Below are 23,745 nucleotides of genomic sequence, written 5' to 3' on the forward strand. Positions count from 1 at the left end.
TTTTGAAAACGTCGATTCGATTAGAGCAAGGTAAAGTTTGTAATATTATTATGCCACACAATGTTATGTAAAACCTTTTGCATCCATCATGTGAGAAGGCAAAATATTCATGTAGCCTACTGAAAGAAAATCATGGTGAAATTCGTCATATGCAATAATTTGTTGTGTGCATGAAACTAAAGATGTTTACGAACTACTACGTGTCTTTGATGGTTTCCGAAGACTGCCGCTCAGAACTCATAACTCAGGTGGGCGTTTTCGGTCAGAATGTCCGTAACACAAAGATAAGAGTATGCTGGCCGTGAAAAAGTACGTTAAGATTCTGAAAACAGCTTCTATATACACGCCATGATCAGGTTTATGGTGGTTAATAAGGAAGATAATGTTCAAACCTAGTGCAGTTACCAGACAGAGTTTTCTCTCGACTGCACAAATTGCAAATTGCGCATTTCGAACCATTTTCTGCCCTTAAAAGATGCTGACAGCGCGAAAATAAATCGCGCATAAAACATAGCAAGCAAATACTCCCATGTGATAGTGACCCCAGCGCATAGGGTAGTGACCTGTGAATTTGCTGTTGTTTCTGCCCCGTAAAATGTCAAGTCTGGCCCCCAATTTTGATGAATGGGGCAGAAAAGAGAAAACACTGACCATGGTAGGAACGCTGTCGTCCCTTATAAAATCATCACTCGCGACATTCTTTAACCAGTTTAAAAATTGTTGATTCACGATATCAAGCGACAAACCATCAAAGGTCATCGGCAGGTGCTACAAGGGGATAATTGTATTAAAATTTGTAGGTATAATCGTATATGATATTTACCGACATTGTCAGTTGTGCGAAAACTTGAGTTTCTTGATCCAAAAAGCACAATAAACCATCTTAACGACAGGATCACTGTGCCTGGCGCATTAGACTTAAATATATGAGGAAAGATGTGTGTCACGTGCTTCTGGATGTTGTCCCAGGAAACCATTGGCAGAAATTTCTTAGTATACTCTGTGACTGTGGATACAGAAATGGGATATCGATGGGCAAGGCCTTCACAGCATAAAATGTCCATAGGCAACTTCAATCTACAATGTTTAAACGGTTTATTCATCTCTGGTACACAGGCAGGGATTTTTACCTCGTCCACCACTATTTTTGTGCTCAAGATCATGTCGGGTTTACTACATAGCAGTGTGAATAAATAGTAATGTTCTGTTATAAAATATCCATTACATTTTGTACAAACGTGGTAGAGAGGTATTTGGTAAATTCTTCATTTTCGATTCTACATTACATCTAAGTATCAAAGCTATCAGGTATCACACTGCTAGGATATTTCATTTATTTCTCGATAAATCTTTCAGTCGATTGAACTGTTCTAATTTACGGATATTGTTTGGACGTTGTGAATATTTCAAAGATGGTGATACTGGGCGCATTTGAGCAGGCCCCTCTGTTCAAAAGCTCCCAATATCAATATTGATTAGTGGTACAAATCAACTGTTTGAGGCAATACCACTTTCAATACCTTTGTCAATATTAATGAATGAATGAAGAGAAAGGCTGTTGTGTCGCTTCTTTTAACGCTACAAACAGTTTGGGAAATCGGAAACGCGTCATCAATTTTTTTTCACCACAATCCTTTGATGCTGAGGAGACTGTTATTTCACTCAGAAATGATGTGTGTTCCCTAAATATCAAATGAAACAAGTAGACCTGTCCGCCAAATCACAGCAAAACTAAACAAATCAATTTCACTTCATTACGAAAACTGAAATATGACGGCGATCTCTTCTGAAATATGATCTATAGGATCTCCAAAACGTTTCATAAGATGTATCTGTTGATCACGTACGGAGCTTGAGGCATTCTTTCATGAATGACCATGTACTGTACTTAGAGTTATGTTCTAGCTTTAAAAAAAGTATGTTCCTTGAGTGAACTTAAAGTGGGAAAGGAAATGCTGAAATGTAGATAGCATCTAAGGAACTGATGGCAACTCATATTTAGCTGGGGGGGGGGGGGTAGTGATGATTTTCTTTTTAAAAGTTCCGAGACTGCGCAGATTATATAATGCGACATTCAATACGATTCAATGCTGTATAGAAAGCATACTCCAAAACCTTCAGGGAAGTGGTTTTTAATTCCCATGGAGGTAATTACACTTACATATTCGGGCAGTACAGATATTCTACATTTTCGACTCGACGGTTAACTAATTCCACTGTGTTGTTGTGTACCTTGACAATCGAAGAGATGCCTAATTCAGCTTGCTTTTAGGATATTTTTCAAGCTTCGTTTTTTGTATCCACTAGAAGTGCCTTTCTTGAGTGACTCTCACATCGTTACGATACGCGCAGTTTATGCATTCATATTCTCGAAAAGGACCACCATATTTTGGTTTGGCCTTACATTTTGGCAATGATAAAACCCAAGGACAGTCTCTCCTGTGACCTAAGTGAAAACTGCTGATTCTGATTCAACATTTAAAGTCCCAGTGAAGGAATCTTTCACGGTCTTGAGATATCTAATCTCAAAATAATTAATTTGATTATCATCGTATTGTCGAATTTGCCGACTTTTTAAAATATCATTGCGTATCATTTTGTAAATTATGGAAATACTCTATTGGTGCATTGTATGTGGTTGAACACCAGTCAAATGCCATCTAGCAAACGGACTGTTTGATTTCAAATTTCACGAGTAGACAGAGAGGACAACCACACCCATAGAACCAGCCCGCCATCGAAATGACTTTTAAATCATATTATCACAAATATTGAAGTATTACAACATGAGAGATCATGATAGTCCCCCTTATGAGATCTAGTAAAGCAAGACTCTTTCTACATTTAAAATTATTTCAGGAATGCCTATCAGATCATCATCTACCAAAGCTTCGCGGAAACCCATATACTAGCGTTCATGAAAACAAATAATTTTTGAGAACTACATTCTGCAAATCGTTTCACATCTCAACATTTATCACTTGCGTTTCTGCAAGTAGCACTCCTGCCTTCTCGGCAATATCAATACGGTTTAGTTTTCTGCTCATAGCCTCGTGTACTACCTTGCTTTTTATGACATTGCAATCCCTGCAGCTCATGTAAGCTGCGTCATTCAGTGTCGCCGCCAACAGGTTGAAATCAATTAAAGAGAAATGTCCCTTGGTGATGTGTTATTTAAGGCGCCAGCCTGTCTTCTTTAGACTTTCACCTTGTATAGTGATGAGGTATTTCCAAGAAGCGACGCAAGATTTTAACCTGTCCATAAAAAGGTAAATATAGCCTAATATTTTGTGATAGTTCATGGATATACACTTTTTTCTAAGACTCTCTGACCATGCACACTGAGAATATAGCAGAAAGCAATAAGGGACGCAGGCTACATATGATACAGCCAAGACTCAGAATGACTTCATAAATGATTAATCAGCAAAATGACAGTCAGAGTGATTTCATAATATAATTGGTCGTCAGCAATTTCATTTGTGCAAAATAGCTGTCTTGAATCGTGCTTACTGTGATGTATGTCGTGCAGTGATAAACACGGAGAGAGGAAGACATTCACAAATACGGTTGGGGAAAAGAAAAAACGATATTTTTAAAATTCTTGTTCTCATAAAGAAAAAGGACAGTCAATTACGTTCAAAAGTACAAATTTATGTCATGTAATCAAGTTTATCACTTTCGACATTTTTACAATTCTAGTCTGGTCGTGTAAACGTCGTGGGAAATTTCGTAAATGTCGCTACACTGAGCGTTACCGTAGACAAGTCATCACACCAAAGCACTACTCTCTATTGCCTATAAATCAGGGTAATTTGCATATCGACACGACAACGGCAACAGAATACAAAGCTTCTCAGCTCGATCATATTGGCGTAAATTTTAGAATACTGACAGACTTCCTCGCCGTGAGTTCACATTTATACCTGACAGTGTGAGGAAGATTGCTGGACGCGCTATGCAACCATTGACGTTTACAGAATCTATGCCTCAGGTAGTCTTTTCTTGTTTGCCTCGTAAATGTTAGATGAATGGCAACATGGCATATTGGCTGGTTTCGCAGTTTGGATTATAGCCGAGTTGCGACGTGGATAAGGATTTCTGAACGACTCGACGACTCCAGGATCGCTGCTGGAACTTAGAACCTAATATTACGCATACAACGGTGACAAAAGATGTGTTTGTGATTCATCCCTTACCTCATGAACAGAAGTATGGCGATTATGACATGAAATGGTAATCGTAAAATGCTATTCTGATGCACTTTAATGAAGAGAGCTCTAACAGCCAAATTTATGGCTCTCTTTATAGCTTGTTTTAGAAAAGATAAGAACAGCAGGAATCTATCGATGCTCAGCATTCAAATATTGACTCGTCAGAAATGATCAAGAAACAGTACCATGCTTGGAAGATACAGAACTCTGTAGAAGCTATAACTTATTGATGTGACCTTCGATGGTACATCCTGGATGCGTAAAGAAGTGGTGACGTAAATGGAAAATGTTACATGTTGCTGTCAAAGAGAAACAATGGACAGAAAAACTGACTGTATTCTATTGTAAGTAAAACACTGAACGATGGCATTCCCGTTCCAAGGCATGTTGATGGGAGGATATAGAACGAATCTCATTTTCTGATCATACTAACCAAATCAAACAGCCTGCAACACGTCGACGCATCGTTTCAATCGTACATTTGCGACAGACAGGTGTGGATAATTCATATGCATGTATCTTCTTACAATACACCTGGTTGGTCGACACCTTGACGACATGTCATGTGTTTGAATGAAAAGCTTAAGATGTAGTCGCGATTTACTACAGTGATTGCAGCGGACTCGTAATCACGGTATAGGTTGGCATTTGCTGCATTGCTGTCTTGACTGTCGATAGCTGTATCAGAAAGAAAATGGCCATTGATTTAAGGAAGAATAGCACTGAATTGAAATCTTTATATGATGAAAGATACTCGTCTCTTGTTATTAGCGAAGAAACTAGACATTACGATATAGCCATCGATTTTTAGCTCCCGTATTCAATGCTAAGAGTTTACGTTAAAACGATATCTGAATGACTCTCTGTGTATATGTCAGTTACATCTATGGGATTTTAGCTCCTGTGTTCAGCGCCGGGAGCGTACTTTACACCGATATCTGCGTGACTATCTACATGTCAGTTTGGCGGTTATACCCGTCCAATATGTAAGTTTTGGTCGGGCTGGTTTTTTTTATCAACGCTCATGACAAAGGCATATCTTGAGAACGTCTTCGGCGATTGAAATTGAATTTCGTCTTATTTAGTGCAGCCAATTTTGTGTAAGCTTAAATTTTGTTAAGGTGATCGGTTATATGGTAAGCATATCTTGCACGTTTACTTCCTTGTAAATGATCAAGAATTATTGTACCCCATTTTAAATTCAGTATTTGTCACCCTTTGTCAAAATGAACAAATATACATTACATTATTTACTATTTATTGCATTTAAATATAGTTAAGGTAACATGGCTTCAACTTGAATAGTTACACGCGAGTGAAACACGACCGGACTGCTCAGTTAGAAAGCGTATAAAACAATCACCGCTGAGCTACATCCCGTAAATTAGCGGAATGCTACGCACTCGATAAATGATGTGACACCCCCATTGTGGTACAGGATGAGGATAACATACGGTCACCTGTTTGTAATATCGTAATGATGTGGAGTTTATAGCGAGGTTAATGCTACGGTATATAGCCTGTAACTATGTAATATGGGGCTGGGGTGTATCGTCCAAGTCAGTGCGATGTGAATGGTATGTTTAAGACACGAGTGGTCCTCTCAAAAACTAACGTGAACAACAATTTCGGCTGAATATTTTTGGTAAGGTCTCTTTGTTTCTGCTGCAGGTGTCTTTGTTTTTGCTGCTACAGCAGCATACCGAGTTTTCAAAATAGCTGTTCGTGACATTTATTCACATCACGTTATTCAATATGTTAACCTATGGAATTTTATGACAGTTGCAGTATACCTAACCCTTCTTCGAGGCTATCGATCACTGAGAAATATCGGTGAACAGCGGAACTTTGAGACCCTTTTCGGAAATGTCGGACAAAGAATTCTGCTTATTAAGATATTGACCGCATTGATTTATTTTGAGATAAGATATTTTTTCTACAGTCCTCGACGAATTTTCGCGGTCTATCAAAAGTAATAAAACAGTCGTGTGATATTCGAAACGCCACATGCGAATTTTATCGACTGTTAAAATTCATTTCATACAGATGACGGCACTTTGTGATTTAATACTTCATGTTTAGCGTCTTGAAATTATTTCCAAAGGGGAGCATTTTAATTTAATATGATAATGAGATTAAGAGAATTTATATTTACCTGAGCTGAAAACGAAACTTTGTCTCGTCCTTGGAGTGAGTGTTATTCATTACAATTCTCGGTATAAATATTCCATACTAAATTAACTGCGTCATTTGCATGTCTGCTAATAAAGGTCTGCATTTAGCCTCAAGGCCGAGTAACTGTATCTTTGCATTTCTGTTGAGCGTAAACATGTAATTGAAATCCTTCTGACAACCTTACAATGCTGCTCATTTCACAATGAAACGCCGTGTGAGCACCAGCATTAGTTTCTTCATAATAGCATCAGCTGAGAAAGCTACACTTCATTTCCTAGTTAAATTGCCATTTCCGAAATAACTACTTCGAAAGCAGGCTCTCCGTTAAGCCGCAAAAGTTAAAGAAACCTTTGAGCCTAAAGTTAGCTGTTCAAAAAACTTTTTTCAAGTTTCTGCTTGCCTGTTCAAATAATGCGGGTCAAGTTTCCGTCTGATTGTCGAAAACAGACGCTATATAATATATAGGCCACATTTCTTGATTGAGTGGACTTTAAAGTCATCTGTACAAATACATGCAAAACACAATTTTCCCCGAAAAGCACATTCATCAAAGCAGCTGCAAAGATGGAGACATTTTGTCCGTAACATTTAACGGTAGTTAATTGTCACTTTCACGGTCGACAATAAAATTTACAATCCTTATGTTCCTCTGCCCAAGGAACTTCGGCATACTTCAGAGGTTTATAAGTCTGAAAGTTTGTTTTTCTTAAAGTTTTTGCGGTTACCAAGCAATGAATCGGTAATCTGTCGGTTACACTATTTGAATTCACTCCGATATTTTATATAGAGAAGAGTAAATCATGTTGTACCTGTTTCTTTCTTTGATGTTTCGTCTCCATGGTTCACAGATATTCTTAATGCATGTGTCCCGCAGAGAGTGTTTCGCTGCCTTTTTGCGCGTAAAAGCGATTTAGAATTGCAATTTATAGATCCAAGCGGTGAACGGTAACTATTTTTCTATGAAAGACGGTTTGTGGTACGTTAATTGATCTAACTGTGACATTACGGAACACGGGTACTGTATATGCACATGAAATAGACCGTATATCAATAGATGTGGAAAATAGTACACATTTAGGAGCCTAATTCTAGGGGGTATTTTCTTTCATCATAGTGTGTTGTATTCGGAGATTGGACAGTAGCGGGGGAGTTAGTCTAACCAAGGCAAAAGGTTGCCAGCACAGCTTGCGTTAATCATACTCTATATCATGATGGAACCATTTTTACCACACACAGATTGGATGAATTGCATAGTTTAAATTTCATTTCTTTATTCTTTTGTTATAGACTTTACTACCCGGTATGCATAGCTGCCAAATTCGGTATAATTGAATACAAGCAAAAGACGCTAGCTTCAATTCCCGCAGTGCTTCTCTTAAAGTGCCACAACATTGAATTCACTATGACAACAAATTATTGACGCACTAGTTTACCGGCTGGTATTTACGGGGTGTTTACTTTATGTGCCGACTCGGTTCATTTAACTCGTGACTAATCATCGCTCTTTATTTTTTGTCCTCAGACTACATATTGCGACACAAGGCGTGGGTATGAGATTCAATCCGGGGAGTAGCAAGCAGATCTGAAACATTGAGTTCACTGTTTTTTACTCCAAGAAAAACATCGACCGGTTAGATAAAGAATCAGTTCATTTAAATCCTTCACTATGAATTCCTGGAAGAGAATCGCAGTGTACCTGTACAGTTTGCACCACCCTCACCGAGCTGTATGTTTTCGCAAGTGCGGTTCTTTCAAACTCAGTTCATCAAAGAGTTTACAAACACGGTGACATTATTATCGGTGGCTTGTTTTCCTTCCATTCCCGCATTACTGTCAATGGTGAAAATTTAGAATCTGGACCGATCGCCGAGGAGTGCAGCAGTTTCGATTACAAAGGTTTTCGACGTTCACAAGCGATGATCTATGCTATAGAAGAAATAAACAACAGAGATGACCTGTTACCAAATATTACCCTGGGTTACGATATACGAGACACCTGTTCAGCAGTGTCGAAATCTCTAGAAGCCGCCATTGATTTTGTTGCAAGTTTAGAGATAGAGGATATTCACTTCGGAGATGGACGGACTCTTGCTGTGATTGGGGCAAGCAATTCGGCAACTTCAGTTCCCGTAGCGAGTGTCATGGGGATTTTCAATATTCCTATGATCAGCTACAGTTCAACGAGTAGACTTCTCAGTGACAGAATACTTTATAAGTCGTTCTTCAGAACAGTTCCCAGTGATGCTAATCAAGCGGTTGCCATGGCAGAATTAGTCAGCCATTTTGGATGGAAATGGGTAGGCACGATAGCTGCTGACGATTCTTACGGTCGACCAGGAATTGAGCAATTTATCTCAGAGGCTGAAGTTAGAGATGTCTGTATTTCATTTCGTAAACTGGTGACGTCATTTCCAACCGAAGGGGAAATTAAAGATGTTGTGTCAAAGATCGCACAAAATCCCGATGCAAAAGTTTTGGTAACCTTCATACATTTTGCAAAAATCAAACTGATTCTTGAAGAGGTTACAAGACAAGGTATTACGGGTAAGGTTATTTTAAATGACTTTTTGCGGTGTCATATGAAAATAACTCCTTCAGATTACATGTATTACCAGCCTGATAAATACCCATAATGTATCTGTCTGTACTTGGGCTCGAAATTACTCGATGTCTTCTTTCAAGCAAGTATAAATGTTGTTATTCTAAATTCCCAAGTAAAGTCCCCAAGGTTTCTCAATATTTTACTTATCTGTATGGCAACATTATCGTTGATGACATCCGACGTTACGTTAAAAGAGTATATACAGAATAGCTAAGTGTGTTCAAATCGAACACTGAATTCAAAACTAAAATTCAAAGATGGACTGCATGTAATAGAAATACAGCTCAAAGATATGCAACCATTAGAGGGAGTAATCTTTTTTCATTGTTACTCTAAAGATGTTGAGAACAAAAACATGAAAGGGCTTTTTACGCATCTTTTCATCGAGAGCGCAGTTATCTGTGTTTGAAACTCAAATGTATAGGCAACATAAATGTACTTAGAGCTATATTTTGATGTTTAGTTATTAGCACATATACTTTTAATTTGATTTGAAAAACAGATTAGTGTCTAAGTCACGATTTTCTAGTAACATAAACATTTTGCTGATATCTTATGAAGTTATAAAAGTGAATATTTTCAGGGGGTACAAAATCACGGAAGACTTTCAAAAGGACACTTTGCTTCGTTAAGGAAGGACAGATTTGCTGGGATACATATTTTTATGATAATAAAATAGACATGAACAATTCATATTTAAAAAATTGCAGTTTTATTTGTTGAGGGAACGTGCTGTATTTCGTCAATAAATGGTGTTTGAAGGACATCGTTATGACCAGAAAGGCTTACAGAAAGACGATTTTATGAAATGTAGGATGTGATTCTAAAATCCGATAAGCCTGTCTTGATTTGATATCAACAAAGACGCGGAAAACGTTACAGATTTATCTTCGAAACATACATGTACAATATAAGTTGAGGTTTTTGCTATGGAAATGTGTGTATTTTGAAGCTTTTCAGCATTCAGAGGTAATTCTGAGACAGTTCAGTTTCAGAGAAGACCTAATATATATTTTTGTAAGATAATTTAGCCGTTTGGAACAATTTATAGACAATCTAGGAAGCATCAGGTTCTCTTCTAATGAATTGAACAAATATGACATTTCACTACTTTAGCTCATTCAGCATTCACATCTAGAACATTGCTGGCAGGTAGATACTACTCTTCTCGTCTCACGTTTGATTTATTAACTGAGTTATTGTGTTGTCACGATTTGATGTGTACGTGAGATAGTGTTCTCTTTTTCTCAAACAGATCGTATTTGGATAGCAAGTGAAGCCTGGGCCGATAACAATGAGATAGCCACGCTTGATCTGCGCGTTATCGTTGGCACACATGGAATTCTCTTGACTCTTGGAGAGATTCCTGGATTTGGCGACTATCTACAAGATGTTAATCCCTTTGATAACAACTTTTCTAACCCATTCCTGAACGAACTGTGGGAAAAGTCCTTTGGTTGTGTACTACCGACACAAGCTCAAGTTCTTGAAAACAAGACATTGATTCCAGATACAGACACTGGTCAACCGTTCTGTTCTGCCGATCACAGCATCAAGGAAACACCCTCATACAAACCCACCGGTCTGTGGGGAACATATCGTACGTACTTAGCGGTTTCTGCAATTGCCAGGGCCTTAGAAGATATCCGAACTTGCGTTGAACCCCAAGGTTTACTGCTGAACGGAACATGCCCAAGCTTAGAAACACTGCAACCTTGGCAACTATTGAAGTATATTTCAGAAGTCAATTTCACCGGGACTGACAGACGTAATATTCGCTTCAGTGAGACAGGTGACGTCAGTGCATTGTATCACGTGGTTAACTGGCAAGAGTCGGCATCTGACAACGGAGTGGATTTTATCCAAGTTGGCACATACGATGGCAGTGCTGTAGATGGAGCGAAATTGAAGATGAACGGTAGTAATATTGTCTGGAGCTACGGAGCGGAAAATGATCAGGTAATTACACTGGAATCCATTCAGTGCTGCATAGTTTTGGTGCATACAGTGAGAAAATTTCAAATTCAGAAAAAGCCGGGTAAATCATTTATCTATTTATTGTTTACTTCCGTCTACACAAACACAACACAACAAAACAGACAGACAGACAGACAGACAGACAGATAGACAGATTGATAGAAAGATAGATAGATAGATAGATAGATAGATAGATAGATAGATAGATAGATAGATAGATAGATAGATAGATAGATAGATAGATAGATAGATAGATAGATAGATAGATAGATAGATAGATAGATACAAATCCGTGACATTATTCGGCCAACCATTTTTTCACTCTGAAATAAGAGAATGAAAGTCGAAATATGGGCAAATTTCATGATTTCATCGGTTCACTTGACCATTACATTAAAATTGGACCAAATTTCGTTTCTTGAACTTGCTCTGTTAGCATTCTATTTCTGAATTAAGAATGACGCATTCAGCGCGATGTCTTTTGCGGCCAACCTTATTTAACACGATTGGAACTAATTTGGGATAATTGGACCTTTATATTTTTCAAATTTCTCAAAAGTTTTAGGTGCTTTATAGCTGAACGTCGCGATATCACAAATTACTCATAGAAACAAGTGTGTAACTTCAAAAGAAAAGCAGATGAGGTTGCGTTTGCAGCTTTTATCGACATTACTTCACCATCCAATTATCCCAAATTAGTTCCAATCTTGTTATTTGTTATCAAATATGCAAATGGAAATTACGAATCGGGTGAAATACTAATTTTGATGTTGGTTTTCCTGAATACGAATAGTGACTTCAATGACGAAACTTCTAGTTACGCAACATGTTAACAGCAAATCGAAATTAGAAATTGGTTCCACATCATTTTCAATATCACTTCATAGGTCCTTGACCCGATTTAGTCAAGGTTAACATAAGTGACACAAAATAAAGCCACCAGACACGATCAGGACATAATTGTAACAATTTTTTGGCAAACCCGCACTAGATGTGACAATTTTATGAACCTTACGCGCGCAATTTTACGGTAATTATTAGCTGCGATATGCATCGGTGCTAACCAACGTAAAGTTGCGTCATCTTCATCCTCACCCTCAGCCTCAGGGGTCACGCGAAAATGAGGATGAGGATGACGCTACAGCGTCAGCTACACCGGCGTCAGATCCGATTATTCCCGAATACGTCTGATGGAATGATAAGTGTAAAAACGACTTTAAAAATGTGCTCCAAGTTTTATATTACTGTAAATGTTAATCAAAACACAGTGGGGTATGTATTTCATAATATTTAATAACCTCTCTCTTAATATCCGTTCTCACGATGTAGATATAACGCAACATTCTTAGCCTTAATTTCCTTAAAGTTCAAAGGTTGTATGTTTAATACTTTGACTTTTCAGCCTCAAGTCATAGTTATACCAGTTAATTGTTTTATATATCCTCTGAATAATTAGGGTTTTCATATCACCTCTCATGGTGGCGATTTTTACACATTTTGGACCACGTATACTTTTTTGCACCAATTTTTGGAAAATCTTAACGCAAGAGTTGAGAGGATACCAACAAACACATCCACGGATCCATGGACTGAAAATTACGAACATTTCCAAAAACTAGTCTGTATGAGATATTCTAACGATAAAATATATACCTGCGAACCAGTTTTACGATTCAAAAGAAAGTTGAGAAAGAATGGAGTTGTTATTTTCTTAAGTTTTGGGCGAGTTTTATCATTTATCCGTCATCGAGTAGGGCAACTTCGGCAATCTTCGGATACGACGCTGAAGCTGACGCTGAGTAGCGTCATTTTTCAGTGTTTTTAGCGTCAGCTAGAAAGGTCACCTGAGGCTTAGGATGAGGATGAGGATGACGCCAACTTTACGTTGGTTCGGTGCTAGTGGGTCTATCGAACGCGCTCGGGTCAAGGGTCACCACCACAGTACCACTGCGAGCGAACCCTTAGCTTTTTTGATAGTTTACTACGACACCGATCGGCGCAGCTGATTTAGCTAAATTGTGGTACGTGGGTGTGTCATTGTTCTACGGGGATTTTAATATCTCCCCAAGCGGCAGTTGACGGCAGTGCTGATAGAAGCTTTAAAAGTCTGCCATGGAACTGCCCTGAGTGGTCAAACCAAGTCTTGACAGAATGGATGTAAGCTTATGTTGACGAGTATCGGGAATTATGGGCGACAAATGTGCTCGATAAAGGTTTCGCAATACCGACCACTAAAATTGCCGAGAACTAGAAAGTCGAGCGACGGGAAATTGGCGACAGGTGTATCCGAAAATGAACTGACAATTTTCCGGACATAAGTGCGTGAATAAGAATGTCAGCGGCGGGACCAGGATTGTCCGGTAAGATACTGACAATCTTCGGTACAACAAGTACTGGTATATGAATGTCGGATGGATGCCATTGGACAACAGGCATGTTAATAAAGGGGCGACCAATTTCCCGTACAGAAAGTGCGGCTATTGGAATTGCATTCAATGGGCCTGCCGGGGACAGGTATGCCGGAAAAGAGGTTTAAAATTCCCGTACAAAAAGCGCGTAGATAATAATCGCTGTCAACGGACAGCAGACCAGAGGTGTGCCCGGAAAAGGGTCGACATTTTCCGTATACCAAAAACTATGGCCTCAGGCGTGCATTCAGCGGAAGGTTTACCTGAAAAAGGATTGACAATCTGCCGTACCTAAGGTCCGTGAAATTGAATGACCCTGAGCGGGCAGCTTGCGATAAATGCCTGATAAAACAGCTAACTATCTTCCGTACCTAACGTGGGGGGAATTCCACTGGTTATGTACCGGCAGAATCCGACAGGTGTGCCGTTGCAGTGCTACCAACTTCCCGTAAGAAATGTAAATAAAGACAAAAATGTACAAATTTTATTCTGCGTCTACATTTGCCGCAGATAGTAATATCTATACCTGCCAAACATCAATTTAGATTAATTTTCTTTTTCAAACGAAATTTACCTTTCAATGAGTCAGCAAAAATTAAACGGCGGAATAGCCTGTTAATGTGTGGGGGTGGCACAGTCAACGGGGATTTTAATATCTTCCCTGTGGCAGTTGACGGCCGTGCTGATAGAAGCTTAAGAAAGTCTGCATGGTACTGCTCCTGAGTGGTCAAACCGAGTGTTGACAGAACGGATGTAGGCCTATGTTGTCGAGTATCGAGAATTAGGCGACAAATATGCTTTGGCAAAGGTTTGCCAATACCGACCACTAAAATTGGCCAGGACTATAGAAAGTCGGACGGCGGGAATGGGCGACAGGTGTATCCGATAAAGAACTGACAATTTCCGTACATAAGTACGTGAATAAGAATGTCAGCGGCGGGTCCAGGGTAACTGATAGTCCGGTAAAAGACTGACAATCTTCGGTACCAAGAGTAAGGGTATTGTATGTCGGCTGGCGGCGATTGGACGAGGGCGACAAATTTCCCGTACCTTAAGTGCGACGATTGGAATTGCATTCAATGGGGTGGCGTCATTTCGTCATTGAGTTCGCTATTTGTCTTCACGAAACAACAAACCAACACCGAATTTAGTATTTCACTAAATTAGTTATTCCCATTTGCATTACTGATTACAAATAAGGTTGGCCGCAAAAAAATGTCGCGCTGAACATGTCATTCTTAATTCAGAAATAGAATGCTAACAGAGCAAACTCAAGATCGGTCCAATTTTAATGTAAATGGTCAAGTGAACCGATGAAATCATGACATTGACTCGTATTTCGAATTTCATTCTCTGTTTCCAGGGTGAAAAAATGGTTGGCCGAATAAATATTACGAAATCAACATTTCAGTGAAATTCCAAAATCCAATTTTTTTGGTACACACATCCATTTGTAACCACCCTAGTCTAATCAAGTACATTAATGCAAATAATCAAGAATACGTAAATACACAGATTTGTCTAGTTTTGTATCGGAAAAAAATATTTATAGTTTCCTCATAGGCAACCATGTATAGTAAATCAACATTTTCAATGAAATCCAAAAATCCAATTTTTTGTACACACATGCACGTTTTACTTCCCACTTCCTGCAAAGTACATTTACATATATTATCAAACATAAATAATTGTACAGGTATAGCTTGTTGTGTTGGGGAAAATTGTCAATAGTTTGCCTGACAGACTCCCATGTATTATGATTTGATATTTTTTGGTGAAGCACTATATCAGCCACATCCTGCCGCCTTATAGTTGCACAAAATATGGTGACCCTCCCGGAAATGCATGACCCTTCAAAAATGCTTGCGTTATAAATTGCAACCCTCTCTCCCAAAACGCCAGCCCTCCCTCCTGTAATTTCTGTCCGTAACTTACATAACAATTAAACTAATTGTTTTGTAATTTAGCTGATACTGTTTGTTATTCCTTGGGAGAATACTGCAGTGATTTGGGGAGGGGGTGTCAAGTTTTAGAATGCCGAACAAGGGGAAGGGTCACATTTTAGACACAAGCTAGAGGGAGTGTCAAATTTTACAGTACAGGTAAGCACGGAATTCCCTCGGCCAACCCCCTGTAATTACTGAAGGCTCCCTAAGTCAGCCTATCCCTGCTGTCTTTCTAATCACGTTTTAAGCGTCCATCCTCAAGACCCCGGTTGTCAGTTAAGTCGCTTCTCCGCCAAGTCAAATATAAAGTCGGTCTCAGTGTATGCTTTAGACTTTCCCACTCTAGTCGGATTAATTTATGCCATGTATCACCTTGGGTTATTTTTGAAACCATATAGATACAGTCGCGAACTGTGATTGATTGATTAGTGCTACGAGCATAGCCAGTTAGTGATGGGACTAACGTTCTGTAAACCATGTGTCAATGACAACAAGACTACAACTCTACGGAAACGTTTTACAAAAGTTCTAACTCTAATTTGTTCAATATACATATATTCGGAAAACTTGTCACATGGCACGTCAGTCTTTAAGATAATTTCGATGAAAATAGTATTCAGAATTCGTTTCAAGTATTACAGTATCAGTGCTAACTCCAGGTCACTTCTATAACAAGTTTCTAGTCTCCCTGAGTGACATAATAATATATGAAAATGTTATTTCATTCTTACATATGTGCCAATGCATTGTAACGTGACGAATAGCAACACTCACGCATTGTTAAAGGGGCAGGTTTGTTACCAGCTTATATCTGTACAAGCTGATTAAATGGACACCAACTTTAAAGGAGAATATACAGAGCTATTAGCGATGGAATTCTGAAACACTTCGACCGTCATGTCGTATCGGTAATAGAACAAGAACCTTTCAAAGCCTGTGTCTTTGTGAATTGTCGAACAATTTTGACCTACCATTTTGTGTGAATTTTTCATGTTTCAGTGAAAAAACAGTAACAAAAATATGTCTGGGTTGTTCTGTTTTGTTTTGTGTTGTTTTGGGTGTTTTTTCTTAATAATAATCCAAGGTGCGAAATCGCAACGATTGGCTTTCAACTAAAAAAGTCAGTGCTCCACTTATGGCTGCGAGCAAGTTTGTTTTCCTGTAGTCGCATGGTGAGAGAGATTGAGAATTGGAATCGTAAAATTGAAGTTGATAACATATCTTGCCTTATAAATTAAACATCTAATCTAGACATCGCGCCTGAACTGGAAAATAACAATGACTTTCGACATGAAAGAATAAAATGGTCTTACATTCTATTTGCCGTGTCAAGAACTTAGAGGAGAATGCTTCATTTCTGCACTAAGTTGTTCTAAGGACACTGCAAAATAATATTTGTGTTAATGTCATGAAGACAAATGACGTTCAAAAAAGTTTCAGCTGCACACCTATTTCGTAAAAGGTCTTGTTTTTAACATCAATATCACCCATACTGTAAACTTTGTTGTTGACAATCGCAACTGATTTACCCATTTTAACAACTTGGCATGCAAAGTGCCCCTAATAAATCACAACGTATCATGCATTGGACGGGCATGAATCATAATTTGCCATCGGTCCGCTGTATGACAGTAGGTCGGATTCGCAATTCACTTTAGTGACAAACAGTTAACAGTGCAAGTGGAAGGACGTTATTGGTTGAACACGATTTCTACCACATTGATAATGTAAACAAGGTAAAAAATGATTATGATATTCATATTGAACCACATACAACTCCAAAAATTTAAAACTTATCTAATTTATTTTGTTTGTCACCTATCATTGAATACGGTGTGGGATATCGACGGAACAATTATTGAGAGAGAAATACAGAAACAAACAGAGACAGACAGACAGACAGACTGACTGACAGACAGACAGACAGACAGAGACGCAGACACACATACCCTGCTCTCTGTGTAGTGTAGTGTAGTGTACTGTTTTACGAGAGCCAAAGAAATGAAATAAAAATGTAGTTTGTATTCAGGGACTTTTCAGGGATTTTAAAAGGATGTGTAATTATCGTCATATCCGTCCGATACACCTCCAGTATTCCATCAGTCTTCAAAATGTCGCTAGAAACTTTCTGATATACCGATCTTCATTTGAGTAGTCAGATCATTATTAAAAAGATTTATTGCTTAGTTGTAATGATTATGCTGGTTGTTTGACGATTGCTTTTGTTACGGTCGTAGTCTGATTTCTTAATTCAGCTTCAACAATGGGCGGCATTCTGTCAAATGATAACTCGTTTCCTGTTTGTTAATGAATTCAGGAGTCTACTCAGTGGGGTACGACGTATATTCTGCTAAACCCATTTTCACTGTACGATTGCAAACTTAGAAGCATAATTTCTAAGCTATTCTTATCCGAAGTATATCGTATTTTAGTGTGACGTCAAAAGTTTCCGACACATTAAAGGTATGCATCAAATATTTTGGTTGTAAAATGTCCTCAACCGTCAACGTGTTTCAAAAATCGGCAAGCAATCAGGGGAAAAAATAACTCATTGTAAGAGCAGGGTGGCTCTACCTCAGACACAATTACATATGCTGCAGACTTCAGAAATTCACTTTAGAAGATTTGTGTACACATAGAGGGCGACAGGAACTCCCAATTCAACATGTCCGCTAACATTTATTGAAAATTTCTCCCCTCCATATGTATTACACTAGAGTGGTTCATATGATGTGTAGGTGTAGTAATAAATGATTCAGCTAGTATTTCTCTTTGTACGCAGTTTCAGAACAATCTGCTTGGTGTATAGTTTTTGGTACATTAAATGTACGCATAATATATGTATAGTTTTTGGTACATTAAATGTACGCATGATATATGTATAGTTTTTGGTACATTAAATGTACATTAAATGTACGCATGATATCACTATATGGTCAGCTGTTTAGGTACAACATTTCCATTTAAGATTATCTTAACTAAAAGTGAAGTTTTCATTTTAAAATGCCAATCTATGGCCGATGAATTTCTAACATTTTAGTCCTTATATGAGTCCGTATATTGTGTTTTTGGTGCACGTGTATAGTGAATTATATATGACAGTCATAACAATAAAATGCAAGCTGCTTCGAAATTTTACAGAACAGAGTTCTAAAGTCTAGTATCTTGGCAATGACATAATATTTTTGGAGGCTACAATAATGTACTAGAATTGTCTTGGTTCATCCAGATTCAAGGCCGCGTCGTCAGTAGTCCTCGATCTAGTCACATAGCAGTGGTCTTGTACTTATGAATATCAGTAATAACAGTAAACTGTATGCAGTTCATAGTAACATAGTGTATCAATTTTCCTCTGAGTGTTTGCCGTGTTTTGAAAGTAGAGGACATTTACAACCCAAATGTCTGATCTGTACTACTGACACACCAACAACTGTCACAAAAGTCACTCAAATCCACGCATTCCCTAGCTGTAAAGAAAAGGTTAGGTTTGTTTAGGTTCCGTGTTTAAGGAGCCTGTTGATGGATTAATTGTTAAAGGACGAGTAGCTGTAACTAAGTTTTGATGATTTTGAACTATTTTTGATTTTGTGTCAAATGTAAGTCTTTCCCCTACTCCCCAAAGCATGTAGTCTAGAACCCCTGGTGGTTACCGAACGATATACGCTCGATTGTAGGTTTTGGTCGAAGCGTAACCGTATACCGTAACCGATGAAGGTCCCAGACTACAACGCATGTTGAAAGACCAACTACTTTGCTTGTCAACACGTCGGCTATACAATGAAAAATGTAGTTTTACTGTTTAAATTTTAAGTCTAGTCCAGACCAGAATTCACTTGTCAATAATAAACCATGCGATTTACACATGTACAGGCTGAGTTGACAAGCCCGACACCGTATTTCCCCGTGATTTCAGGACTAGAACGAGAAATCGTCGTTGACATTAAAATAAAAATATGGAAAAATCGTCAAAAGTTACAACTTTTACCTTTTAATTAAGAAACTAGAATAATACCAACGGAGTGACACTTTAAGGAGAGACGCCGCCATGCGTATGATTTACAAATTGATCGATGAAAAAGATTATTGATATTTATCACTATAGCACGAAAAAGTATGAGTACTGAAGTGCATTTCAGATGGATAGAGTGTAGGACACACAGTTGATCGTTTAGATTGACAGTGGAATATTTTTGTACGCTTCAGTTTACGGGCTTGGCTTCCTGGTTCTATGATTTAGAGTTTGAATTTCAAAAAGTAACGCCAGCAAACTTTACACGAAAGTCACCAATGAACTGTAAGTTAATACAGAAGGACTTTTCTGGAGGGACTGTGATGGAGGGACTGTGATGAAGGGACTATAATGGAGGGACTGAGATGGAGGGACTGAGATTAACCGTCCTCTTACTCAGACTGTAACATTTTTCTTCGATATTTAGATCGGTTATGGAAATAATCGCCATACAGACGACGTGCAAACGTTTGTCTTGGATCTCAATTTCGTCTTCTGGCCATTGTCCATTGACTTCGCTACAAAACGAAGTCGAGATCCCAGACAATGCAAACTTGTGGACGGCTTGGTTTCATTTTTCAATGCGTCTGTTTGTTGTCAATCGGGATGATGTGAAAATTTTCTACCAAACCACGGTGCATTCCAAACATATCATAGTCCTCTGCTATCGAATTTGCTGAATATAAATGATGTCTAGAATGATGCGTCATCTTATTTTCGTTTGTTGTGTTAGGTTCCAGTGTCGGTTTGCAGCGAACCATGCAATCCCGGTACGAGAAAGGGAGTTATACCAGGTGCTCCAAGTTGCTGTTTTGAATGTGTACCATGCTTAGATGGCGAAATATCCAACACTACTGGTAAGAATCCTGAAATAGATGCAAGCGTAATTATAGAAACTTAAAAAAATGACGAGATAGTTCGCATATTTGCATAGAGATACCACACTTTGTGCTACAGTGTCGAATATTACTTTGTATAAAAGGAATTTCGAATCTCAAGTTAAAATAAACATCAGTATTTCGCGGCACAGTGAGTGAGATTTTTCATTTCGCAAATTTTGCAATTTATGATATTCTTGGGACAAATTGGTTGAGCGATGCCATACCTCTTAATTTCACACATTAATCTCACCAAAGACATAATGTGCGACTATTTTATCCTCGTCTCGAGTTAACTGAATCAAATGTATTGTTATACTATAGAGTAGATTATAGAGAACGCGGAGAAAGCGGTAGTCATATTGATATAATTAAGACTGCATTGTTGAGCTGCACTAACATTTCTATGATTCGAGGTTCACTGATTTTATTGATTTGTATCAATATTACAGTTTTGATGATCAACGTGAAAAGCAAGTAACCCTACTGTTAAATGTACTTCCGTCAATCGCTACCACTAACAATGATGTTACTTGAAACATTAATAAGCCTTTTGTCATTTTTCTTCACAATAAAAGTCACTTTTCAGATTTCTTTCAAAAACATCAAAGGGCATGATCTCGATGATAATTAAGTAGTCGAGACCTAGTAATTCATATTTTCTGTTTATATATATTCCAGGAGCTTCTACGTGCGCTTCTTGTCCCGTTGGTTTCTGGTCAAACGAAGAAAACACCAAATGCAACGCCAAGTCACTGAACTATCTATCATGGACTGAAGCTGGAGGTCTGACGATGATTGTTTTAACTTCTATCGGTATATTGTTCACAGTTCTTGTCACGTGTCTCTTCATCAAGAACAGCAACACCCCTGTTGTGAAAGCTTCCAATCGAGATCTGAGTTTTCTTCTTTTGACTTTCGTAGCAATATGTTATGCCAGTGTATTTTTCTATCTCGGAATACCAACAGATATCCAGTGTCTCGTTCAGACGCCACTGAGAAGCTGTGGTTTCACTGGTTGTGTCTCCATATTATTGGTCAAAACTCACAGTGTACTCAGAATATTTGAAGCAAAGTTACCGTCTTCTTTGCAGAAAAGACGTTGCGTTGGAACACGTTTACAGATTATCATTGTTCTCATACTCGTTTTCATCCAGCTTTTAATCTACATCATAACGGCAGTGTTTGTACCACCTGAAGTTATTTACAACAATGATATTTCAAAGACTGTGACGTATGTTGAGTGTAAAGACGTTACTGTGGCTCCAACAGTTGTTCTGGTTCTCTATACGTGGACAATAGCGGGCGTGTGTCTTGGGTTTGCGATCAGAGCAAGGAGGTTACCTGAAAACTTCAATGAAACCAAACATATCATGTTCGCAATGCTTGTCTATTTTGTTGTCTGGTTGACGTATTTTCCTGCTTTTCTATGGACTTACGGCAAATACAAAGCTCTCGCTCAATGTGTTGTCTTGATAGCCTCGTCTTACGGAATGTTGCTATGTGTTTTTGGCCCAAAATGTTTCATCCTTATTTTCAAACCACAGTTGAACACGCCCGCTGCCGTGAGGAAACTAACCATGGAACATTCAGCCAGACGAGCTTCGTCGGCTGTCGATGCAGCCGGCAGAAAGAGGTCTTCATCTTCGCTGTCTTCAAGCCACCACAGTCTGGACACTTTACGTGTTCACACCGTAGGCAGAAAACCCAAACAAACGTACAGATCGCCATCAAGTGTACGGTTCCAGTGTGACGTGGATGCCGGTGCTGAAACGAAATCCTGGACAGAAAAGCTGAAGGATCATAGTGAAGAACGGTGTGGAGTCAAGACAGTGTCTTATGGCATTGATAATCCTATTGATATCATCGTTGATGAAGAAAGACACATGTCGGTAAATGAGTGCGAATCTGATATCTTACCGGATAGTTGCGGACTACAAGATAAAAACACAATTTATCTATCACAAAAAGGCAAACAAGACCTTTCAAATAATAACGATTCTGGTATCGTGCTCGATAGAGACTGTGATGGCAATGAAACAAAAAATGTTCAATATCATCGAGACAATGCAAAGAGTGTGGGGACTGCACCGGACAAGCGCACTTGCGTCGAAGACACTTTAAATGACATGGACAATCGGACACCAAATTCGAGTGAAGGCGATGGCTTGGATCGGGTCGAGAATTCACGTGTGGCAGTAAAAATAGAAGATGCCGACCAATCTACCAACTCTGAAGTTCTAGAGAGAAGAAGCAGTTGTCTTTTGTCGAGGACGCCTTTGTCGTCTTTGTCAACTGGAATAAGTCAGTTATCGGATGTAGGCGACGATGACGTGTTTTTGAGTCCATTCACAAACAGGGAATTCTTCAAACATTTTACGTGCAATTGTTCTCAGTGCAGGGGACACGCCAACGATCAAGACATACAACCCTCCGAATCAGAGACAGTGGACGGGAATACTCCGGATGAGGACGAAAATAAAATCGACGGGGTTTTCGTCACTATTGAAGCACAAATTTGAAATACTGCTGATGAGTAGACCGGGAACGATTTAATGGACAATCAGTATAGTTGCGTTTTGAAAGCAAAAGAAAACATTATAAGATACGCTTGTTTAATCTATCGATATATAGATTTGTATTGCACTATCATGGTAAGTTTCCCCGTCAGTTCGGGAAGCGGGTTGTGTCACTAGATGACTAGATGACGTATAATGCGTTATCGATACCCATCAACCTTTATCATAAATAAGGAAATCTTCTATCAGATAAGTCAAATCAAATATCACAGATTGATTTCAATCAGAGATATGGTATTGACAAGATACGCACATTACTCTGCACCTTAATCTTGATCTTGACATTGAACCCCTATTTTCTACATGTAATAAACAGGTATTTTTAGCTTTCATTTTTACTTTTGTACTTCACAAATACTTGTGTTGTTTTTTTATAATACAGTTCCTGTATTCTGTGATTAATATCACAGGGCAATTCGAAAGCCATTGCCTTAACATTTGCTCGTACTTTACTGTTTGTAAAATTTGACCAGCTATTTGTCAATCTGTGACAGAGAAAGAGAGAATAGACAGACAGACAGACATACAGACAACTAGACAGGCAGACAGAGACATAAACAGAATCACAGAGACGGAGAGACTCAATAAGACAGGTCAGCGGTAAATATTGAAGTTTTCAAGTGTCGAAGCAAAATTTAAAATTTGGTCATTTTTTGAGATTCACAATGCCTCTAAGCTCACACGTAATCATTAATCGAAAATAAATGATCGATTGTTTAATGACATCGAGATGTGTAGTTCCATTGTCTATGCTATCGTTCTAACACTGTGTAGAGGACAGCGAATGACGTAGAGCTGTTTCTATTGTCGGTCGACGTGAAAGTTTAATGTTTCAAGCTACTTCAGATTATTGCAAGAGGTGAGTCAAGTGATGTGACCAGATTTATGACCAACTGTGCAAACATGGCCAGCGTGATATCAACAAAGCATTTCTCAAACAAACGGTGTAACCCAAGG

At 38.6% G+C, this 23,745-nt stretch overlaps 1 protein-coding gene across 4 annotated transcripts in view; it reads left to right on the forward strand.

Annotated features, from left to right (window-relative positions):
* Positions 1-23,513, forward strand: part of LOC139120801 (extracellular calcium-sensing receptor-like) — a 43,646-nt gene extending 20,133 nt beyond the window's left edge. For 3 of the 4 annotated variants that reach the window (XM_070685361.1, XM_070685360.1, XM_070685362.1), the window contains 4 exons: positions 7,912-8,933; positions 10,247-10,950; positions 20,065-20,188; positions 20,891-23,513. In XM_070685361.1, the coding sequence (XP_070541462.1) occupies positions 8,306-8,933; positions 10,247-10,950; positions 20,065-20,188; positions 20,891-22,731 (3,297 nt within the window). In that variant the 5' untranslated portion in view covers positions 7,912-8,305 and the 3' untranslated portion in view covers positions 22,732-23,513. Of the gene's footprint in view, positions 1-3,764; positions 4,559-7,911; positions 8,934-10,246; positions 10,951-20,064; positions 20,189-20,890 lie in introns of those variants that run through there. The other variant, XM_070685363.1, reaches the window with a different exon arrangement.
* The last annotated feature ends 232 nt before the right edge of the window (positions 23,514-23,745 follow it).

The sequence above is a fragment of the Ptychodera flava genome, chromosome 20 (assembly GCF_041260155.1).
Source record: "Ptychodera flava strain L36383 chromosome 20, AS_Pfla_20210202, whole genome shotgun sequence".
Taxonomy (NCBI): Eukaryota; Metazoa; Hemichordata; class Enteropneusta; family Ptychoderidae; genus Ptychodera; species Ptychodera flava.